General features: G+C 52.2%; 2 protein-coding genes across 3 annotated transcripts; both read left to right on the forward strand.

Annotated features, from left to right (window-relative positions):
• The first annotated feature begins 2,972 nt into the window (after window positions 1-2,972).
• On the forward strand, window positions 2,973-11,526 carry AMDHD2 (amidohydrolase domain containing 2). Of its 2 annotated transcripts, XM_063344716.1 has the most exons (12): window positions 2,973-3,370; window positions 4,058-4,194; window positions 4,873-5,012; window positions 5,370-5,424; window positions 5,845-6,057; window positions 7,146-7,234; window positions 7,582-7,726; window positions 7,988-8,095; window positions 8,818-8,886; window positions 9,327-9,428; window positions 9,796-9,876; window positions 10,015-11,526. In XM_063344716.1, exons 1-12 carry the CDS (start codon window positions 3,288-3,290, stop codon window positions 10,236-10,238), a joined length of 1,446 nt encoding a protein of 481 aa, XP_063200786.1. In that variant the 5' UTR covers window positions 2,973-3,287; the 3' UTR covers window positions 10,239-11,526. The 2 variants fall into 2 exon arrangements, with proteins under 2 accessions (XP_063200786.1, XP_063200788.1); XM_063344718.1 differs by having other exon boundaries at window positions 9,796-10,155.
• Window positions 11,527-11,701: 175 nt separating this feature from the next.
• On the forward strand, window positions 11,702-19,783 carry C8H8orf33 (chromosome 8 C8orf33 homolog). The gene is made up of 7 exons (XM_063344085.1): window positions 11,702-12,361; window positions 13,171-13,258; window positions 14,957-15,094; window positions 15,277-16,004; window positions 17,530-17,620; window positions 17,737-17,883; window positions 18,022-19,783. Exons 1-7 carry the CDS (start codon window positions 11,702-11,704, stop codon window positions 18,216-18,218), a joined length of 2,049 nt encoding a protein of 682 aa, XP_063200155.1. The 3' UTR covers window positions 18,219-19,783.
• The last annotated feature ends 360 nt before the right edge of the window (window positions 19,784-20,143 follow it).

Raw genomic sequence — 20,143 nt, forward strand, 5'->3', positions numbered from 1 at the left:
AATTTGCTAAAGAAAATGCAAGTGAAACTACAGCTTGTGATTCCCTCAGCCTATTACTGGGGCAGTAGAGAGAAAGAACATGCAATTATTAGAGGAGTGTGCAATTGTTGGTGATGCAAGACGGAGTTAATTTAATACTGAGAAATAAAAGGAGAACATCCAAAGGGATAAGACTTAAGCAGGGGAGATACATGACATAAAGTTGGGCTGGGTGACATACCTACAGCATCCATGAGGCAAATTTCCATACTTTTCATCTCAGCACAGGCTGTTCTGTTCTTCCCAGCAGTGCAGAAGGAGGTCTGGGCTGTTTTCCAGCGTTCTGATTCAGTGGTTCGCTCTGGGGCTTGCTGCCTAGAAAAATGGACCTCTTTGTCGCCGAAGGGTCGGTGAAGCTGTGTCAATGGGGTGGACCCTGTGGAAGGATTTTTTATAGCGGATGTTACTATCTGTAAGCAGTCAGTACTTGCATCTACCTAGAGTCTCTTCCACTGCCAAGAAAAATTACTGTCACAAGTCGGTTAGCTTGTACATTCATATGAAAGTGCCCTGGTTTGGCCACAGGCAGTTTGGGTGCTGTATATGCCTTTTGACATCTGAATTCAATTTAGCAGTTTGGAAGGGTACTTCCTCACAGAGTTATTTGCTCAAATAAGCAGGCATGAGATCCGCTTTTAGGATTCATTTTCCGATCTTCCGGTTTTGGAGTCTCCTTGACTTCACCTGTACTAAAGCCACAAATTATTCCCACCAATATGCTGCTGGGTGCCCCTGACATGGATAATTTCAGCCACGATGAGGAAAACCTGCCTGAAGGCATTCTTAGCCTGAAATGCCCAAAACAGTGCTGCACGTAGTTTTCCTGGCCTCAACTAGCATCATTCTCAGCTCTCCATTTCGGGGGCCTTTACTGGCATCCTGCTGACAGTAAGAGGCAGCTTGTAGTGTGGACAAGCACTGACATCATGGAATGATAAGTACAGCATAAAACTTCATTAAAATTCAATTCTTGGCCGGACAGGGATGTTACGTTCATGCACAATTACATTCGCCATCATTTATCTTTTCTCGATGTGATTCATCAGCACGGCTCACATCAGCACCCTGCCTGGACACAGTCCTTGATGAGACACTTGACTCTCTCTGCCATATGGTGGGACACCAAACAGGATAAACACAGGAGTGAGAGTGGTGCAGCCCACAGCAGTCGCCCTGGAGCAAAGTGGAGGGAAAGGAAATGGAAGCATCTGCCAGCACAGCACAGCTTAGACTGCTGGGGATGATGGCTTTAGTTTTAACAAAGCATAGTACTTACCTTTAATGTTTTGGAGATTGGACATCGTTACCGTTCTGGCCACAGGGACTGCAGACATAAGGACCCCTGGTGGCATGGTCTGCTGGAGAGAAAAGGCAGGGGCCTGGCTGTAGGGCACAGAACCAGCTTTCTGTCTTCTCTCCCAGGCTGCTGCTGACTTGTCAAATGACTTTAGGACCCTGCCTACAGCAATGCTGACAACCTAGAAAATAACATTTAAAGTAGTAATGACTTACCTGTCCAGGTTGCAGTTAACTCTTTCCCTGTAGCTGAGACTGAGAAAGGAACAGCAAAGGGGCGTTTCCAGAAACCTTACTATGCATGAGCCAATAAACAGTTCAAATTTAATCTTGTTAGTGAAGTTATTACTGTGCCCAGCCAGATTTCCAAGCAGGTACATGCTTTGCAACACTTGGTCTGCCAGCTCTCAGGGGCAAGGGTCAGCTGGTCCTTTGTGACAGGTTCATCCAGTACACCTGGGTCTGCCTGGGATTGCCATTCAAGAAGTGAATAATCATGAGTCAGATTAAGCAAGGCCTGCACCGTTGTTTCCGTGCACAGTGGATGTAGCCCACTAGCACCTCGTGGTACAGTGTGCGTGAGCAGAGCAGTTCCTCCAGGTAGAATCACTCCTCAGAGAGGATCGAGTCCACTGGGGCCATTCAAGCCAAGGTTACTTATTCACAAAGAAGTCCTTCAGTGATGACGCTCTAGACCACCTGCGCTGAGGAGCTGCAGTTTGGAGTCAGTGGACGCAGTGGTAAAAGATTCTGCCCCAAACATTTCTCATCAGAGCATAAAGCAAGAGGTGGCAGGAGGCATGTGCAGAACATCTTGGGGAGATAGCTGTGACAAGCAGATGTTGACACCAGCACAGCAGCTCCGCCTCACCTCTCTCCAGTTTCCCTGAGCTCACCAGTGCTGGAGTTTCCCTGGGTACGGTAGGTTCCCTTGGGACACACATCGCTCCCCAGTGGTATCACACCTTTTCAAGAGCGTTTTGTCAGCTTGGCAGTACACACTGCAGCAAAACACCAGCATACACTGCTGCCAGCCCCCTCAGAGGCTCTGACAGGAAAAATTGCTCATTTCTACTTAATACTTAGTGTAATTAAAACAGACACAAAAGGTAAATCCCCTGAGATTACTTGCTGCAAGGACGGAGGGTGGCAGGCCTGGGATCTCACTTGGCAGGCCAAGCAAGACCCCAGGCCTGCAGGGAAGGGATGGCCTGACACCCTCCCTGGCTTCCCAGGCAAGAGCCGGCATCTCTGTGCGGCACCATCCCCACAGCCCCCTCAGACACCATGCCAGTGACAATGCCAGCAGCCTGCGTGGGCCAGCAGAAGAACCCAGGCCCGAGGGGCAGCCAGGGCCGAGGACAGCAGTGGAAGAGAACTCCTCCACCGCCGGTTCTCCTTCACCACCCGCCCTCAAAGCAAGGCCCTGGCCTGGCCGCTCCCCTCGGCCCGCCTCAAGATGGCGGCGCCCTCCCCATGATGGCGGCTCCGCAGGGGACGGTCACGTGGGGCGGGGCGCGAGGGGAATCCCGGCTCGTCAGCTGAGAGGGGTCACGTGACGGGGAACCAGCGGCGCCGCGGGGTGAGGCCGGCGCTCGCGCTGCTCCGCGCCCCGCCCCGGCCCCACCGGCCCCACCCCTGGCACCGCCCCCGGGTGTCCCGGACCCCGCCGCCGCCCCGCCAGGGGAGGGGGGGGCTGAACGGGGCCCGGGCCTCACCGGGGCGCACGGCGAGGCCTTTTCCTCACAGCGCCGGCCCGGAGCCCCGGGGAGGGGCGGGGGCCGACAGGCCGCCTGCCCCTGGGGCGGTGCTCCGGACCCTCCGCCCCTCACCGGCTCCCTGAAGCCGCGGCCTTGCCCCGCTCCACCAACCCTGGTTCCCGGTCAGCGGGGGTGGGGAGGGGCGGGTTGTCCCCCGTTCCCGGCGGCTGCCGCCGCTGCCGCAGCCCCGCGATGCCGTCCAACAAATCCGTCTCGGACGCGCCCATCATCCAGTTCACCAACTGCCGCATCCTGAGGAGCCACCGGCTCCAGAGGTGAGGGCTGCGGGGGGTGCCGGGGCTGCCGAGGGCTGCCGGGGGTACCGGGGGTACTGGGGGTGCCGGGGCTGCCGGGGGCTGCCGGGGGTACTGGGGGTGCCGGGGCTGCCGAGGGCTGCCGGGGGTACCGGGGCTGCCGGGGGTACTGGGGGTGCCGGAGCTGCCAGAGGGCGCTGGGGCTGCCGGGGGGTGCCCGGGCCTCATGGCTGGGCTGCAGAGCTGACCTGGGACCTGGGACACCCGGGGACTGTCCCACAGGTCCCCCAGTGCATCAGCCGCTGCCCCCCGTGTGCCCACTGTCCCTCGTCCCCTCCGTCTGATTTTGAAGGAGATGAGGCGTGCCCCATGTGCGGCCCCGCTCCTCTCCCCTTGTCCTTCGTTTGGCCTCCTCTGCCAGCCGTGGGCCCCTTGGCCACCGCCACCACGTTTGACGGGCAGCCCATGAAAATCCCATTCCCATGAGTTTTGTAGAGCCAGAGGCCTGGCACAGAGTGGGCTGCTGGTCATCCTGCTGCTGGAAGGGCAGCTTTGCCCTAGTAGACATCGGAGAGCCCATGGCGGAGGCTGCTGGTGGGGTCCGCTCTGCCTGAGGCCACCCCTGTCGCCAGGGCCATGGCCACCCGCTCCCATCTGCTGCACCGCTGATGGCACAGGAAATTGGCATTCGTGTGATTGTCCCTCCAGGGAGGACCTGTGGGTGCGAGAGGGAAAGATCCTCAACCCGGAGAAACTCTTCTTCGACGAGAAGGGCTCAGCCGACATCCAGCTGGACTGTAAGGACAGCATCATCGCCCCAGGCTTCATCGATGTCCAGATCAACGGTACGGTGAAGCCATGTGTGCTCGCAGAGGGGTGAGGGGTCCCGGGTTTGTTCATCCCAGTCCTTCAAACCCTGCTGCATGCATACTGCCCATGACCGAGTGCGTTTCAGCTGCCCAGGGGAGATGTGAGTCACTCAACTAACGATAAAGAACAATTTTGCCCATGGTTGCTGCTGTCGTGTAATTGGTCCCCTTTGGCTGGGTGGGGTTTTCAGCTCTTAACCTCATTTTTATCAACATTTTATCCTGCTCCCGTGCTGGCAGGATGACCACCCTTCCCTTTCTAGAGCGCGGGGAGGACAGAGCAGGACTTCTCAAGGGAACAAATGTTACCTGCTCTTCCCTGAGGATGAAGAGGGGCTTGTTCTGTGCTAGCTTATGTTGGAAGTCTGATCCTCTCTTTAATGGGGAATCCTCAGATTTTGCCCTGCAACAAAATAAAAAGTTGGTGCTTGCAAAAAGCTGCGATGCTGTGTGGAAAGGCACTTCAGCAGGACAGCGTTGGTTAGATTTGTACTCACAGAGCCTTGCGAATGCAGGACGGAAGTGCTGGTGGAGCCCTTCTACAGCCCTTCTTCGCTGTAGAAATGGAGTGGCTCGCTCCAGCACGCAAAATGTTTCTTCGGCATTTTCGGGTGGGGAAGCTGCAGTTTCATCTCTGTTTTGTTGATGGTGCAGGAGGCTTTGGGGTGGACTTCTCTCTGGCTACAGATGACTTCAAATCAGGGATTGACCTGGTCAGTCAGAAAATCCTCTCCCATGGAGTGACGTCCTTCTGTCCCACCCTGGTGACCTCTCCTCCATCTGTGTACCACCAGGTAAGTGACTTTCTCCCCTCTCATCTGCAGGATGATAAAGGGCTGAGGTTGGTACCGAGAGGTGAGAGTGCCAAGGCTGGGCCTGCGGAGACTGGAGTAGCTGCCTTGGTGGAAAAGCCGTGGGTGTGAGACGCTGGACTCTACCCCTGGATTTCTTGCCCTTAACCTTTAGACTGCCAAGACAGCGATGTCTCCCAGGCCAGCTTTGCACAACGTGGCTTGCAGCTGGCTTTTTCTTTGCGAGCTGTGCTTGGCTGATGGTCCCGAGTGGTCCAGCTACAAAGCTCTCTGCGGACCCGACGTTTGGGTTTGTTTTGGCAAGCTGGGGTGCCGCGTCTGACAAACCCCTTTCTCTAGGTTCTGCCCCAGATCAGTATAAGAAATGGTGGAGCCCACGGAGCAGGTATCCTGGGTAAGTGGTTTTGTCCTCTCTGGTGCTACTCTAGGCAGGCAATTAGCTTGTTCGTTGTTAAGGGGAAAGAAGCTACTGTAGGAACAGCACAAATGGGGGCTGGAGCTGTCTTGATGGGAGGGATGCACAGGAGGGCACAGACCCGCTTTCTCCCTCAGCCTGTCCCTGGCCTTTGCCATGGTCTCTCATGCTACATGCACCTCTCCAGTCCCTTTGGGCCCCCCAGGGTAATGGCAGTGGGGTGGTTTGGCCTGGCCAGTTGCCAGCACTGCATCTTTTGCTGAGCTCAGCGTTACCCGAGGCATGTGTTTTGCTGCAGGAGAATGGCAAGAGTTTGACTGGAGCAGGATAGACACAGTGGGTTTCTCAGTCCCTGATGGGGCGAGGAAGGGTCATGCCTTTGTGTCCCTGTTTGGGCAGGGGCACATCTGGAAGGACCATTCATCAGCAAGGAGAAGAAAGGGGCGCACCCAGAGCACTGCCTCCGCACCTTCGAAGCAGGTGCCTTCCAGGACCTACTTGCCACCTACGGGTCCCTGGACTGCGTCCGGATAGTCACCCTGGCCCCAGAGATGAAGAGGAGCAGTGAGGTGATCCGGGAACTCACCAAGCGGGGCATCTGCGTCTCGCTCGGTAAGGGCTGGGGCGCAGAAGCCTCCCTGTGCCACACGGGCCACTAGCCCCTCTCTCGGGGCTGTAGCATCTCTAACAGTGTCTCAGTGCAACTAGGTGGGGTAGGATTCTCTTTTCCCTGACCTATATGGAGGTGACACACCTGTCACAAATGGGGACCTCGCTCAATGCTGCAAATCTGTCACCCTTTGTACGGTAAAGGGCCAGACTTCATATTGAGGAGCCCCTGCAGTTTAACACAAGGTAGTATTTGGTGCTGTTCAAACACAGAAGAGACAATAGCAGTCTTACTTGAATAAAGATGTAATTGAGGGTTGACAACATGGAAGGGTTCAAACTCTGAAGTTCAACTGCTTTAGGCCTTATTTGACAGGTGAAATCATTTTCCAAAGGTTACTGTTGAGTTTTGATAACTCCATTTTTCAAACGGCAGCGCTGTAGGAGACCTCTCCCTCTGATGTCTTGCTGGCCACTGACTTAAAACTGGCTGCATTTTTCTTGTCCTCTGTTTCACAAACTCTTCTTTGCCTCAGATCATTGAAGAAATCCTTTTATTTATTTATTTGTATTAAAAAGGGGGGAGTTATTCAAGGTGAAATTAAATCTCAAGTGAGAAGGGCATTCACACAGCAGAGCATCTCTTATCTCGCAGCCACATAAAGCAAAGAACCACAGAAAGGCAAAGTTTGCCCACAGAGCATTAGAACTGCTGTCCATATTGGGGGGAAAAAAGAATTTTCCTTCTGGGTAGTTTTATCCCCATACTCTTTATTGGCAAAGTCCCCACTGTCACTATACAGACAATATAAAGCCTTTCAGTGTCCTTGGACTTCTAGGGCAGCCTGAAGGCAACTCTCTGGGACCAAGGCAGCATTTGTGATGGTTGTGCTGTGAACAGTGAACGTGTTCAGGTGAAATACCCACTGCCAGAGTTCCCCACGGTCATGGCCAGACATCTCTGTGCCGAGGCTGACACCTCAGACCTCATCCTGGAGTGGGGCATCGGAGTCGAGTCCTAGGGACTCACTCCTGTAGGGAAACTAATGGAGAGGTGGGCAGAAAAATCATGTGCTGGTCTTTGTTTCCAGGTCACTCAGTGGCTAATCTCTCCCAGGCTGAGGAGGCTGTGCAGCACGGTGCGACCTTCATCACTCACCTCTTCAATGCCATGTTGCCGGTGAGTAGCCAAGGCCACTTGCCCTGCACTGGTTTTGCTTTTGGTGCTTTCTCTCCAGCTTTCCACAGATGCATATTCTCCCCAGCTTGTCTCATACCAAGCCTTGCAGTGAGGTTTCAGCACTGAATCCCTGGCTTCACGTTTCTACTGCCTGATCTAAAAGAGACTCAAGGCTGTAGCAGACTCTTGAAATTCAAGGAAATGCCCAGATTTGTCTGGTAAAGGACGGAGCACCCAGCTGCCAGGGACTGTTTGATAGAGATGGCAGCTGCATCCCCTAATGGGAAGGGTCTCAGCCCACGAGTCCTGGTGATGCTCCACAGCTTGTCCTCTCTCCCCTTGGGCAGTTCCACCATCGTGACCCTGGGATTGTGGGGCTGCTGACGAGTGACAAGATTCCTGCTGGGCGGAGGGTCTTCTACGGCATGATCTCTGATGGCATCCACACCAACCCTGCCGCTCTACGAATCGCCCACCGAGCCCACCCCAAAGGTGAGCCATGCCAGGCCCATGCAGTGTCACCAGCCATCCCGAGTGCTGTGCCATCTCCCGCACAAAGTGCTGTGACATGCTGCCCTAGCTGCCTGAAAGAGGTCACAGCCACGTGTGCTGATCCACCAGCCCTCTTGCTTTGGTCAGATGTAGCTAAGACACACCTTGGCCCTCTCTGGGAAGGGCCAGTGTGGTGCAGTGCTCAGAGCTGCAGCAACAGCAGCTGCAAAGCTAACGCAGCCCTTTCCTTGCGTTCCTCAGGCCTGGTGCTGGTGACGGATGCGATTGCTGGCATGGGGCTGGCACCAGGTCGGCACACGCTGGGGCAGCAGGTGGTGGAGATCGATGGGCTGAACACCTACATTGCAGGTAAGTGCCTCTTGCTAAAGAGCTGGCGCAGCACTGCCACTCATGCCCATTCTGGAGAGCTCAGCGCACCTTGCTGTGCCAGTCGGTTGTGCCACCCTCTTTGGTTTTGGTGCCTGATCGGTTAATGGCTCTGCTGTGACTTGGCCCTGGGGAGAAGGAGGCACCTCATGAAGAGGGGGATTGCCCCATCTTGGTGGAGTGAGGAGGAATCTGTTCATTTTTAGCTGTCCACAGCACCTTTGAACAGCTTGTTGCCCAGTGTCATGGATGCCAAGAGGTTCCAGCAGGGTCAAGAACGGATGGATAAATTCCACAGATGTTTGTTGTCCCTTGTCTTTACTTAGCTAACTTCTTGCTAAGTTCCCTAAGCTGCAAGCAGTTGGAGACTGGGAAGGTATTTCAGAGAAGGCTCGTTCCATTTTTGGTTCCTTTCTTCTGTCTCTGGCAGCAGGCTCCTGCTTTGTGAGCTAGTTTCACCCAGTCCAGCTGGTCTTACAGTGGAGCTGTGGGGTGACATCTCAGTACCTCTCCCTGTGCTGCCAGCACGGGCTCTCTCTTGCCTCGTTCTGTCACCCTGCAGCAATGGCTGCGGGCCCTTCAGCTTGCTCCTTGTGCAGCCCAGGATTTCTGCCCCTTCTGGTCACGTTATGCTTTCCCACCACCTCGCTCCTCCTTGCTGTGAGTTGTGGGACCTGCTGAGTGCCATCCTGTTCCTCTCCCAGGCACAAAGACCCTGAGCGGTAGCGTGGCAACCATGGACACATGTGTGCGACACTTCCAAGAAGCCACAGGTAAGTGAGCCTTGTCCACAAGCTGTTGCTTCCTGTGTTGACACAGGAAGAGGTCTCATTCTTGGTAGCTGTATCCACTCCACCAGGGAATGTTCCCTCTTGCCCAAGACACGATGAGAAGGGCTGGAATCAGCGGCACTGGCCTCAGATGAGCACCTTTTTGAGGGGAGGTTTCATTTTAACCCATAGCACTAATGAGAGGTGAACTCTCCCACTCCTTTCTCACAAAGGTGAATGATTTTCCCCTCCCCAGCTGTTCAGTTTTCCTCTTTCCACTGTCTCCCATAGGGATGTTTCCCCTCCCCATCTCCATCCGGCTGTAGGGAGGGTGTTCCAGCTTGGGTCCTTGCCAGGCTGGCAGTTGTCATAGCCAGGGGGTTTGGGCCGCTCTGGAAGGGGGCTGTTTGCTGCTCTAATGTCTCCCCCTTTCTCTGTCAAAGGGTGCTCGGTAGAGACTGCGTTGGAGGCAGCGTCTCTGCATGCCGCCCAGCTCCTGGGGATTGAACACAAAAAGGGGACACTAAATTACGACTCTGATGCAGGTACTGCTATGGGGACAACGGTGTGAGGGTTCCCAGGTACTGGAGCAAAGCAGGGGCTGCTGCAAACACATCTTCATCCCATGGGAGCAGCAGGGAGACTCGCTCTGCCTGGGATTTGCTCTGGGCTGTTGCTCGGTTTTTTTTTCCCTTGGATGCTGGTGGTGGTTCATGAGCCCTTTGGAGAGACCCCCACATCTCAGCCAGGCCTGGAGCAGAGCCACCGTAGCAACGATGGCACCGCACTGCCATTCTGCTGCTGTTTCTGGGGTGGGGAGAAGCTCCTCCCCACGGAGCCCAGGTCTTCCCAGCCAGCTTCAGCTGCTCCGTTTCTCTGATAGCTACTTCCTTTCTCTCTTGTCCGATGCAGATTTCCTGATGCTGAATGACGGTCTCTATGTGCAAGCCACATACATCGCAGGCGAGGAAGTCTGGAGACAGGATGAGTTAGGCATGTGACGCTGGGCTGTCCTGGTGCCCTGCGAGGCTCCCTGGCACTGTGGTTAGCAGCTTTGGTAACCACTCCACTTCTCTTTTTTTTTTTCTTTTTTTTTTTTTTTTTTAATTCCTTCCTGCAACTCCCTTAAAGGAGCCTCATACCAAAGAGCTGCGTTTTCCAAGCGCAACTGCTGCTTCCAGTTACAGCCATGCCTGCAACAAATTTGTTGGTGCTCAGTTGGTGGAGTGGGGAAAGCAGGCAAATCTGTGTTGGGGGGGATCGTCAGTCCCAGGAGTGACCTGAAGGACTGCACAGCTCTCCTGCATGGAGTCCCCAGACAGAGGTGCTCCTGTCGCCATATTACAGCAGTGTGAAGCTGTCCCAGCCTTCGCGCTGTTTTATACAGCACACACCAACCTGCCCTGTGCCCGAGGCGGGCTCAAGCCATTTCCATTCCTCTGCCTGCTGTTTGCCTCGCTCCCAGGCAGCCGGGGCTGGTTAGACATAGGCTTCCACCAGCTCAGCTCGCAGCTCTTCACCTTAAAAGGTTCCTGTTGTGTCAGCAGAAGTGGAGGATCACGTTCTAATTCCCCGGCAGTCCCCCTGTCGTGTGTCCTCGGAGCAAGGCTGTCACAGCTCGCCATTATGGGGGAGACTCGGTGCCATTGTGGGACTGTGAATCCGTGTGGGCTGAATCCTCAGGGCAGAGATCAAACCCAGGAAAAATGAGGCATTGCTGGTCCTTTGTGCCTTTTCCCTGCATGGGCATTGAGTCCACAGCACAGTGGTTTCGGCTGGAGACACGGACAACATCCCGCCACAGAAAGCAATGTTCCTCTTAACCCTTCATTCTGGCTAGAAGGGTTCTGCAGGCTCTGTGCCCAGCCATACCTCCTAGAGCCATTGCATTGTCTGATGGGTTTGTGCGTTCCTCAGGCCACAACGGGAAGCTTTTGCTTTATGGGATGCATCCAGACTGGTGGTGACGGGCTCACGAGCCCTCAGTCCCAGCTCAGGGACTGAGGGAGAGGAAAACTGCAGTTGGGATTCTGGCCTTTCAAGACAGTTGCTGATAGCTCATTATTCCCGTGCTCATTATTATCTTCTCCAATACTTGACTGTCAGCTCTTTTCCTGACACTTGGACACTTCTATGCGAATACTGATGCTGATTTCGAACCTACCGCGGTCAGAAAAGCCTTGCGTTAAGTCTCAACCTCTGATAAGTCTCAGACCAATTAGATGGTTTTTGTAGTGAGGTGAGGGCTTAGACAAGGGCTAAGTGTTAGCAGGGGTGGCGGTTGTAAGGCAAGGCAAAAATCTGCTCGGGATTGGCAGAAGCATGACGATTTTTCCAGCACTTTTTTATAACCTTTAGCAGCAACATTTGGAAGTGCTTTCCTAGCGCTTTAGAGCCCTGCTGGAATAACTGGCAGCCTTGGAGAATTTCTAACATCAACTGCCAACGTCAGCAGAAACTATAACATCCATGATTTGAAGCGTTTGAAAGAGACGTCAAACACCGTGCTGTGAAATGTGACGTGCCATAGCTTTACGAATCTCAGCCGGGGGGACGCCTTTGACTGGTGTTGGAAAAAAAATCCAAGGGGAAAAAAAAATCCCATGCATATGAAACAAGGTGTCTATAACTTTTTATTCTTCTTATTCTTATTATTATTTAAAAAATTAAATAATCGAAATCTAAACCAGAGGTGGAATTGGATGATACCCGTGTCTGTGTATGCCCCTCGCCCGCAGTGCCGCATGGCGGCAGGCCGTGCGCCGGGCCGGGACGCCGGTGGCACCGTGGCCTCCGCGCTCCGCTGGGGACCGGGCAGATGCGGGCGCTCCCGAAGGCGCCGCGGGGGTTTGGCGACAGGGCGGGCGGACGGCGGGCGTCCCGCCGGCGGGGACGTGGGCCCGGCACAGACCCGTCGAGGAGGGCCGGGGGCGAGGGGCAAACGCCCCGCCGAGGTGGGAGCCCGGCACCTCTGGCCCTTGGCTCGGCCGGCTTCGGAGGCAGCTTCGTGCCTTCACCCGGCGAGGGCAGGCTCCGGAGGGCCGGGGCGGACGGCGCTGGTGCCGGTGGCCTCCGCGGGCCTTCCCCCGCGGTTGCCCTGGGCCGAGCGGAAGGGCCGCCCCGGTGGCCCGTGGCGGTCAGTGAGGAGCCCCTCGCCCCCGGCCCTCCTCGACGGGTCTGTGCCGGGGCCCCGCGGGGCGAGGCGGGCTCGGGCAGGCCCCGCTGTCCGCTCAGCGCGGAGGGCGGAACGGAAGCGCGGGGCCCGGGCGGCGGGCGGAGGGGCGGCGGGCGGACCGGGCAGGGGAGGCCTTCACCCGGCGCACGGCGGCAGGGCCTTTCCCTCCTTCACGCCTCGGCCTCGGCGGTTGCCTCCGGCCCGGCCCGGCGGAGCTGGAGCCCCGGGGCCCACACGCTGTTCCGTGACCGGGGGTCCGGTTTCCTCCCCGCGGCGGCGCGGAGCCTGCCCGGCATGGAGCGGGTAAGAGCTCGGCCCGGCCCCTCGCTCCTCTTCTGGGGCGCCCCCTTCTTACCCGGGCCCGGGCTCTCCCCGGTGCCCCGCTCCCTGGAGGCTGTCGGTGTAGGGCCTCGCCGGCACTCCCGCCTGCCTTTCCCAGCTCCTCCTCACCTCCTTATTCTGCTAAAGCAAGATCGTTTTCATTTCCAGACGCCTTATAGCGACTGTCTTGTTCGCAGGCAGACTGCTGAGCCTTGCTTTCCAGCTGCCTAGCAGCAGGTACACAGGGGAAAAACACAGCGAAGGTGGTCTTAAGGACTTGTGTTTAGTATAAAGATAAATTCTGCGTATTGCCAACGCTGTGCTGGAGGGAAATTTCCTGCTGTGGAGACAGGCACCGGAATAAACTTCAGGAAAAATTATAAATCTTTGGTTTGGGGCCTTTAAAACGTGAGGAGGAGAAAAAAAAATAATAAACCAAAACAAAACCAATCTGTGGGAAGTCCTGGCTTGTCAGGAGAGGGTGGCTTAGTGCTAGTAAGAATTTATTGTCTCTGATTTTTGTAATGAAGAGGGCTTATTTGGTGCCCTCCAAACAGGCAATATTGCAGAGTCTGTGTCCCACCCCGTGCTGTCTTGATTTATGGTATAAATGGAGCTTTTACACCACGCGCCTCAAGTGTAAAGCCAGAAAAGGGGTTTATGACCCGCCGGTCTGATCTCCCATGTGAGAGGGGAGGGGACTTCAGAAAACTCAGATTTGGAACCAGTTTTGCGGGTGAGAGATCTGTGCTGCTTTTAAACATTGTGCCTTCCCCCATCCCATGTCCAAGGCTCCCCAAGGCACGTTCCAGGAGGAGCTGGAGTGGTGCATTTCACAGCTGGAGGCAAATCTTCGCCTCAGCCCAGCCCCGAAACAAGGTATGTTGCCTCTTTTGCAGTCTGCAGCCATATTCCAACGTCAGTTCAGATTTGGCAGACCTGGACGTTTTTCTGTTTCTTCTCTCCTGTCTTTTTCCTATTCTTGTGTTGTATGGGATGTCTTCTAAATATAAAACAGCATAAAGCATTGAGCTTTGAATTAATCTGTCTGGAAGCAGCTTTATCTTTCATTCCTGTTTTCTGCGTTCTTTCTCAAGTTCATATTTTCCCATCTAACGGATTGTTGTTCAGTTCTGCCACAGTTTTGCTTTTGTTTTCCAGTCTTAAGGAAATACTGTGTCAGGGCATCTGGCCCTGAGGTGCCAGTAGGTTTATATTTGTGAAGCTTGTTCCTCACTGTTCTGGTCCAAGGAGAAACAACGTGAACGGTTAAATCTTACAAAATGCTTTCCAGAAGATCACAGTGTGATCTAGTCAGGCCAGCTTGTAAATGTATGAGGACGTATGTCCTGCTCCTGCTGCTGTACCTAACGTGTAGAGGAGGGATGTGACTGCCCTTTGTAAGACGCCTAGGTGAGTGTTCGCTGGTGCGCTTGAGGGCGTAGCAGCGATGAATATGTGCCCACACACCACGCGGGAGCATCAGACTGTTTTGTGATGAGACAGATCCAAGCTCTAGCCAGGAATTCAAGGTCTGGATCCGTGAGGTACCTGGCTGCAGCAGTGCTATACATGGGATCCTCAGGGAAAAATAACTCCCAAGTGCGGGAGCAGGAGAGGTTCCCCTGAAGCTTTGTCAAGCTCTTTCTTTGTAACACCTCTTATTAGCAAGCAGGCCTAGAATGCAGCCAGCTAAGCCCCTTGAGGAAGCGGGGAATGTGTGCTCAGGACCCTGATGCTCAGGTGCTATGAAGATACATCCCACTTTTTTTGGGTGGGTACAGCCCCACTGTTTTGCGTACCACCCGCGCTTTTTGGGTAGGTACGGCCCCATTTCTGCTTCGCACTTGCATGCTGTTACTCTGTTCGAGCTTGGGGCTCTCGGTGGTGGATCTGCAAAGGTACAGCTCATATGGGGAGTCCCGGAGAGATGCACTGCAGCCAAGAGAGATGGGTGTCTGCCCCTTCCAAAATACTAGTCGAGTACATGAGGCTTTTTTACGGCTTGAAATGTGTGAGACAAACACTGGAAGACTGTGCGTATCTGGAGTTCCCAAACGGAGATCTTTGGAGACCGCTGTCACAGAACAACCGTGCTTTTTAGAGAATTTGCTCTCACCCAAAGAATTGGGATTACTGTAGTGGTCAGGCCAGTTTGTATGAGAGTCAAGCAAAAGTCCTGCTTTTTAGGGTGTGCTCACTAAGATTTTTTCTGCTTTTCCAGAGAAGAGACACCAAGCTAGACTCTTGGATTTCTCAGTTAATTTGGGGGAAGGGTTATTAAGCCCTGTGTAGCTTCTGTGCCATTAGTAGTGCAGTTACTGCAGTGTAAGATTCTTAACATATATAATAAGCAGTTAAGATTTTTTTTTTTTTTTCAAGAACATTTCACAGTATTTCAGCTTCTAAAAGCATTTGGAGTTTTCTTTGAACCGAATGCCAGTCATGGATTAGTCAGAGGTGGTATGAACACAGAACGCGTTCAGAAGAGAACCAGTCACCAGCATGCCACGGTATGGTTTGTAAGGCACACCATAACCTGTTACTTGTCTCTCTCGGTCTTTTTCTCGAGTGCAGCAGAGGAGACACAGCGCATTCTCAACGTCCTGCGCTCCCATGAGACTCCTTTTGTGAAGAAGCGACAGGTGATGAACCACGTGTTTGGGGATTATCGTCCCAAAATGGCTGAGGATCAGAAGAGCACGGAGAAGGCAGGTGAGCTGGAACTGTCCCTTTGGGGGATGGGTGGTATTTGGTTCTTTTCTGGAGATGTCTTACGTGCCGGGTTTTGATTGCATCGCCTTTCTGCAGTGCCCTAGAGAGGGAGTCATGGTAGCAGTGGCATCCCCAGAGCAGGAAGCTGGCATATTGATAGGAACATTATTTATCTTTTCTAGACATGAAACCTGGTGACGTGAAAGGACAGCAGAGCAATGGGCAGGCTCCAGATGGTGTGGTGTATGGGAAACAATCTGACCAAATCTCCGAGGCAAAGCCAAAGCGGTTCATGTCATCTGACAACAGCTTCCCATTTGATTTTACACTTTCTGAGGTTGACCCAGCAGCAACTGGCACATCTTTGGAAGCGGCGTCTGGTGTCAGTGGCGTTGAGCAGATACAAACCGACGTAAAAGCCACCGAGCAGGAGAACTGGAATGGAGCCTTGAGTTTTGCTGCCTCTGGACAAGAACCCAAGCTTGCTTTCAACTTTCCCGTCCCAGATGAAGGCTGTCTTCTGGTTCCATCAGTTCCCGCAAGCCAACACGTAGAACGTACAGCAGATCATGAAGTGCTGGGTAATTCACTGCCTGCTGAATCAGCAGGCGTCCCGCAGGTTTCAGCTTTGCAGAAGCCTGAGTTGATTCAAACTGCAGGTAGTACACCCAAAGAGGATAAAAACCATGTCACGTTAACGATCCCCCAACCAGAGACTGCCCCTGGAGATGAGACAGGGACAGAGAATTTAACAGCAGATGGAGCTGCCCAGAAGAAGAAAAAGAAGAAGAAACAAAAAACATCTGTCAGTAAAAAGGAGACAGAGGAAACTGAGATCAACAGGAAGGCAAAGCCAGAAGCCAACGGATGTCAGAATAAAGATAATCACCACCAGGATGAGACCTCTCAGGTATTTAAATATTGATGGGACCCCATAATTTATAAACCCTGGAGCAAAAGAGAAGCTTTATCTCTTTGCATAGTTTAACAGTTAGTATACTGGCTTGAGATGAAGGCTGAAAGACAAGGATTGCCACTTATTTCTTACAGCGGCTGCTTTCTTTCTGTGCTGGACAGTTGAGGAACCTAACTAGTGGATAGGAAGTTAACGGTCCTTCATTGTCTGCTTCAGACTCGTGCTGAAACATTTAATGTTTAGATTTGTGACGGCTAATCCCGGGAAGCTGGGTGCCACGTAGTCTTAAAAAAAAAAATTAAAAAAATTGCTGGTAACTCTTCTCAGTCAGTACCGAGCTGGTATCCGTGTGTGCTGAACCAGGCACTGTACCCCCATTTTCCATGTTACCGGGTACGATGAACTGCTCTCGTAATGCAAATAGCGAAGCCGAGGTGCGGAGCTGCTGCTGGTGTAGCCAAGGCTGTGGCCAGGTGTGATGCAAAGCTTAAGGTGCGTCCGAGAAGGTTCCCGCTGTAAGGCATGGCCCAGAACTCGACTGAGTTGCAAGTTGTGTGTAAACATACCATTAAGGCACACCCTGAGGTTTTCTAATGTCCTGCTAAGGTCCAAGTCCTCATTTTTATTTTTTTCTTTTCAGCACCGGTGTAGTTATTATTGACAAACAATGCTAGCTGAGCAATACTGAAATACAAAATTGCATAAAAAATCTGCTGTCATTAACTCTGTACATCGAAGTCGCACTGGGTGTTCACCTGCCTCTGAAGCATTCCAACCAAAGTGCTGCTTCACCAACAACCCTACCGACAAACACTGCTGAGTAAGAGAAAGCTAGAAAGGTGTGAAGGTGATGTAAAACCCTTCCAGTCCATTGGAAGGAGACTGTTGTAAGGAAAAGGAGGAGAGAGTGTGAGGGCTTTTGTGTATACATGACAGTTAAGAATTGCTTTGGCCCCAGGGTGCAGCCCTGTTTTCCTCTCCTTTCCACTGTTCAGTTAGGCACAGCTGGCTTTGCTCGATGGGACGTGGCTTCTTCCGTCTTCCCAGGCTTCAGCTTCTTTCTCACGCATTCCTGGTTGAGTGAGCAGGAGCCAAGACACCAAGACTCGGCTTCTGATTTTGTCCATTGTTTGCTTTTTGGTTTTGTGCAGGTGTGGGGGTAGGGTTTTTATTCTTGTTAATGCTTATTCCTCCCGTCTGTGAGTCGATTTTCTTTTTTCAGAGGAAAGGATCTGGACAGCTTTCCAGAAAACAGTATCATCTGAATGGCAGCCAAATATTAAATCCATCAAACAGAGGCAGTGAGTTGCAGCTAAATATTTGTCCAGTGCTTTATATTTATCCAATGAAAAGCACTATAGGGAAAATGACAAGAAGTCCATAAAGTGATCCCCAGAACATGAAATTTAGAGTAGTCCTGACTTTAGGCAGATACCTTTTTTTTTCCTCGTGTAGCAGCTGCTGCTATGATTTTTGGATGACTTCTTCCCTCATGCTCACTCTGCTCCATGTTGCATAGCAGTCAGATGACCAGCTGTGGAAAGAGGTGGACTGGTGTGTGGAACAGCTGGAACTTGGCCTGAAGACGCAGAAAGCCACTCCAAAGCAGGGTAAGCATTCAAGTAAACAAGAGATCTCCCCTGTGGGAAGGGTCGGCAGGCGTGCAGCCTCAGAGCCAGGGGGGGAGTCTTAAACTGTACGTTGTTTCTCCTTTGCACTGCTTCAGCCGAGGAGGCTCGCCGTGCGATCAAGACGCTGCGCAATGAGAAGGCTCCACTGGTGAAGAAACGTCAGCTCATGAGAGCCATGTTTGGAGACTACAGGAAGAAGATGGAGGAGGAGTGGTGCAAAGAGCTGAAGCTCATGGAAACAGGTAGGAGAACTTTGCATGGTGGGGGAAGAGAAGAAGAAAGGGCTTCCCTCCCGCCTTCCGTCTTGCTTTGCAGAGTGGGACCTCACTATATGAGATGACTAAACATCTCTTATTGCTCCTTTCTCCCCTACCTTTAAGCTGTGAAATCTGCCAGGGTTGTGGAAGTGAAGGGAAACATCCGCAACAAGAACTGCCAGTTCATCCGGAAGTGCTCAGCAGCTTCCAGGAAAAGCCAAGGTTCAGCAGGATCTCCTTCAGAGTCACCCAGGACGCTTAACACAGACTCGTTCAAATTCACAACTTCCCAAGAAGAGTTTCGCTTTAATTTCTTCTAGGAAAGTCTTTTAGGCTAAAACTGTGGCTAAAAACTGCCAAATCTCCTGTAAACTTAAGAGCAGTGAAAGGATGCTGTGCAGTAGAAAATGTTATGCAAGAACCTCTCTGTATTTCCTAAAGAAAGGATCCTCTTTCAGAGTGCCTTATCTAGACGTTTAAAACAGGTCTGTCGACTACGCGTATGACCCCCAGACTCAGCCTCCATAGTACTCCTCTGCCCTCGCACTGTAGAAAGGCACCTTTGCAAAAGACCAGCACAGAGTCTGGAAGGACCTGTTTTTCTTCCTGTAGAATTGACATTAACCAAAGAATCTGTCTTTTCTACTGGGAGATTCTCCCTTTTATCTATTGCTTTTAAATAGAGCAGACCTCTTATAGCAGACAAAGCAGCGATGCATGCAGAAGGGAATGGTTTGTAATGAAGATCCAGCTTCTGTGAAGGTCCCTCGGTGTAAGCATAATGGATAGTTGAATGCTTCCATTCCATGTAAGTCTGTGTGAACGCAGCTTCTGGTATCCAGAAAGGACTGGGCAGCGTGTGTCATCACTGCCATCTAGAGAGTACGAGCTCAGGATCTTGGAGGAAAGTGGGCGATAATCATCGGTGCTCGTTCATCTCTCTGATTGACAGGTATAGACATAGAAGAGAACTGTAAGTGCTGATTGAATCTAGCCTAGGGATGTAAGCACAGTTGTTTTCAGACAGGGAAGCATTTTTGTTGCTGAAGCCAGGTTCTGGCCAGCTAGGAATGATGTACAATCCGTTCTTAAAAAAAGAAGTCTATAAAGTAGCCCTGTTACAACCACCAGTGGCGCAGAGGATAAATCAGCTGCATGCCGATCCTCGGGCGGCAGTGAAATCAACTGAGAGCCCAGCCTCCCTTGCATTTGATTTGTATTAAATTTTTGCTTTCTGAACAGTTGAATGCGTGTCTCCAGTGGTTCGATAACTGCATCGGCCACTGAGTCCATCTCCTGCGTCCGTGCAGAAAACCTCCCCACTGAGCCTAAAAAAGCTGAAGGTATACAAGCCCTTTAAAAGGAAACATGGTATCAGGTCTCCCTAGTGTGCAGTGCTTTCCTTCCTTTTTATAGTCCAGTCAGTCATCCTGGATGAGAAGAGAGAAACGGGAGTGTAGGCAGATTCGAGGGTGTACTGAGAGCAGCTGAGAGATGGTGGGAAACATTTGCTGGGAAAGACTTCACAAAAACTGATGTTGGCTACAAAAAAAATTTATGACTAAGCTCTGATGCAGTCGGTTGCATCTGCGAGGTAAATATTTTAAAGAATTCCTGTCTAGGCATAGGGAGAAAGCGAACCTGGGTAACGTATCTGATGAGGAGAAATATGTAGACTTTAAGTCTTCTGGGAATCAATAGGTTAAAACTGGAAATCAATAGGTTAGCAGATTATTATTTTACTTGCCAGGGAGCACTGCTGTTACTTTGACTGTATGGAGCAACACTATACAGTATTTTTTGGATTTCCAGGATTTTATACTAAAAGTACAAAAGCCACATCATTGTCAAACTTTACTAAGATTAAAGAGCATCCTATACATGACCTTGGAACTCCAGCTGTTTTCTTACCTACCTGGTTATGCAGCGTGTGTCTGCGAAGTAGTTATTTTTTAACTTGTTTCAGGTAAAGCTAGTGTTGATAAAACGCTATAAAATCCTGTGCTGTGGAAAGCTACAGGAGTATTCTGGGAAGCACTCTTACCTAATTGCCTCGTGCTTATGCTGTTTGTTAGGCATTGACAATTAGAATAAAGGTGCCAGTGAGGTGGACATTTGGTGTAACCTAATCCAGCCGGTTTACCTCTAAAGAGGGCAGAGAAAAAGGCATTCTAATGCATGAATGGCTCCTCTGGTTTTGCAGGGGTCTTCACGTAATGCTGGACCTGCAAAGCCAGCCCGTATT

This window comes from Chroicocephalus ridibundus, chromosome 8, assembly GCF_963924245.1.
Source record: "Chroicocephalus ridibundus chromosome 8, bChrRid1.1, whole genome shotgun sequence".
NCBI lineage: Eukaryota > Metazoa > Chordata > Aves > Charadriiformes > Laridae > Chroicocephalus > Chroicocephalus ridibundus.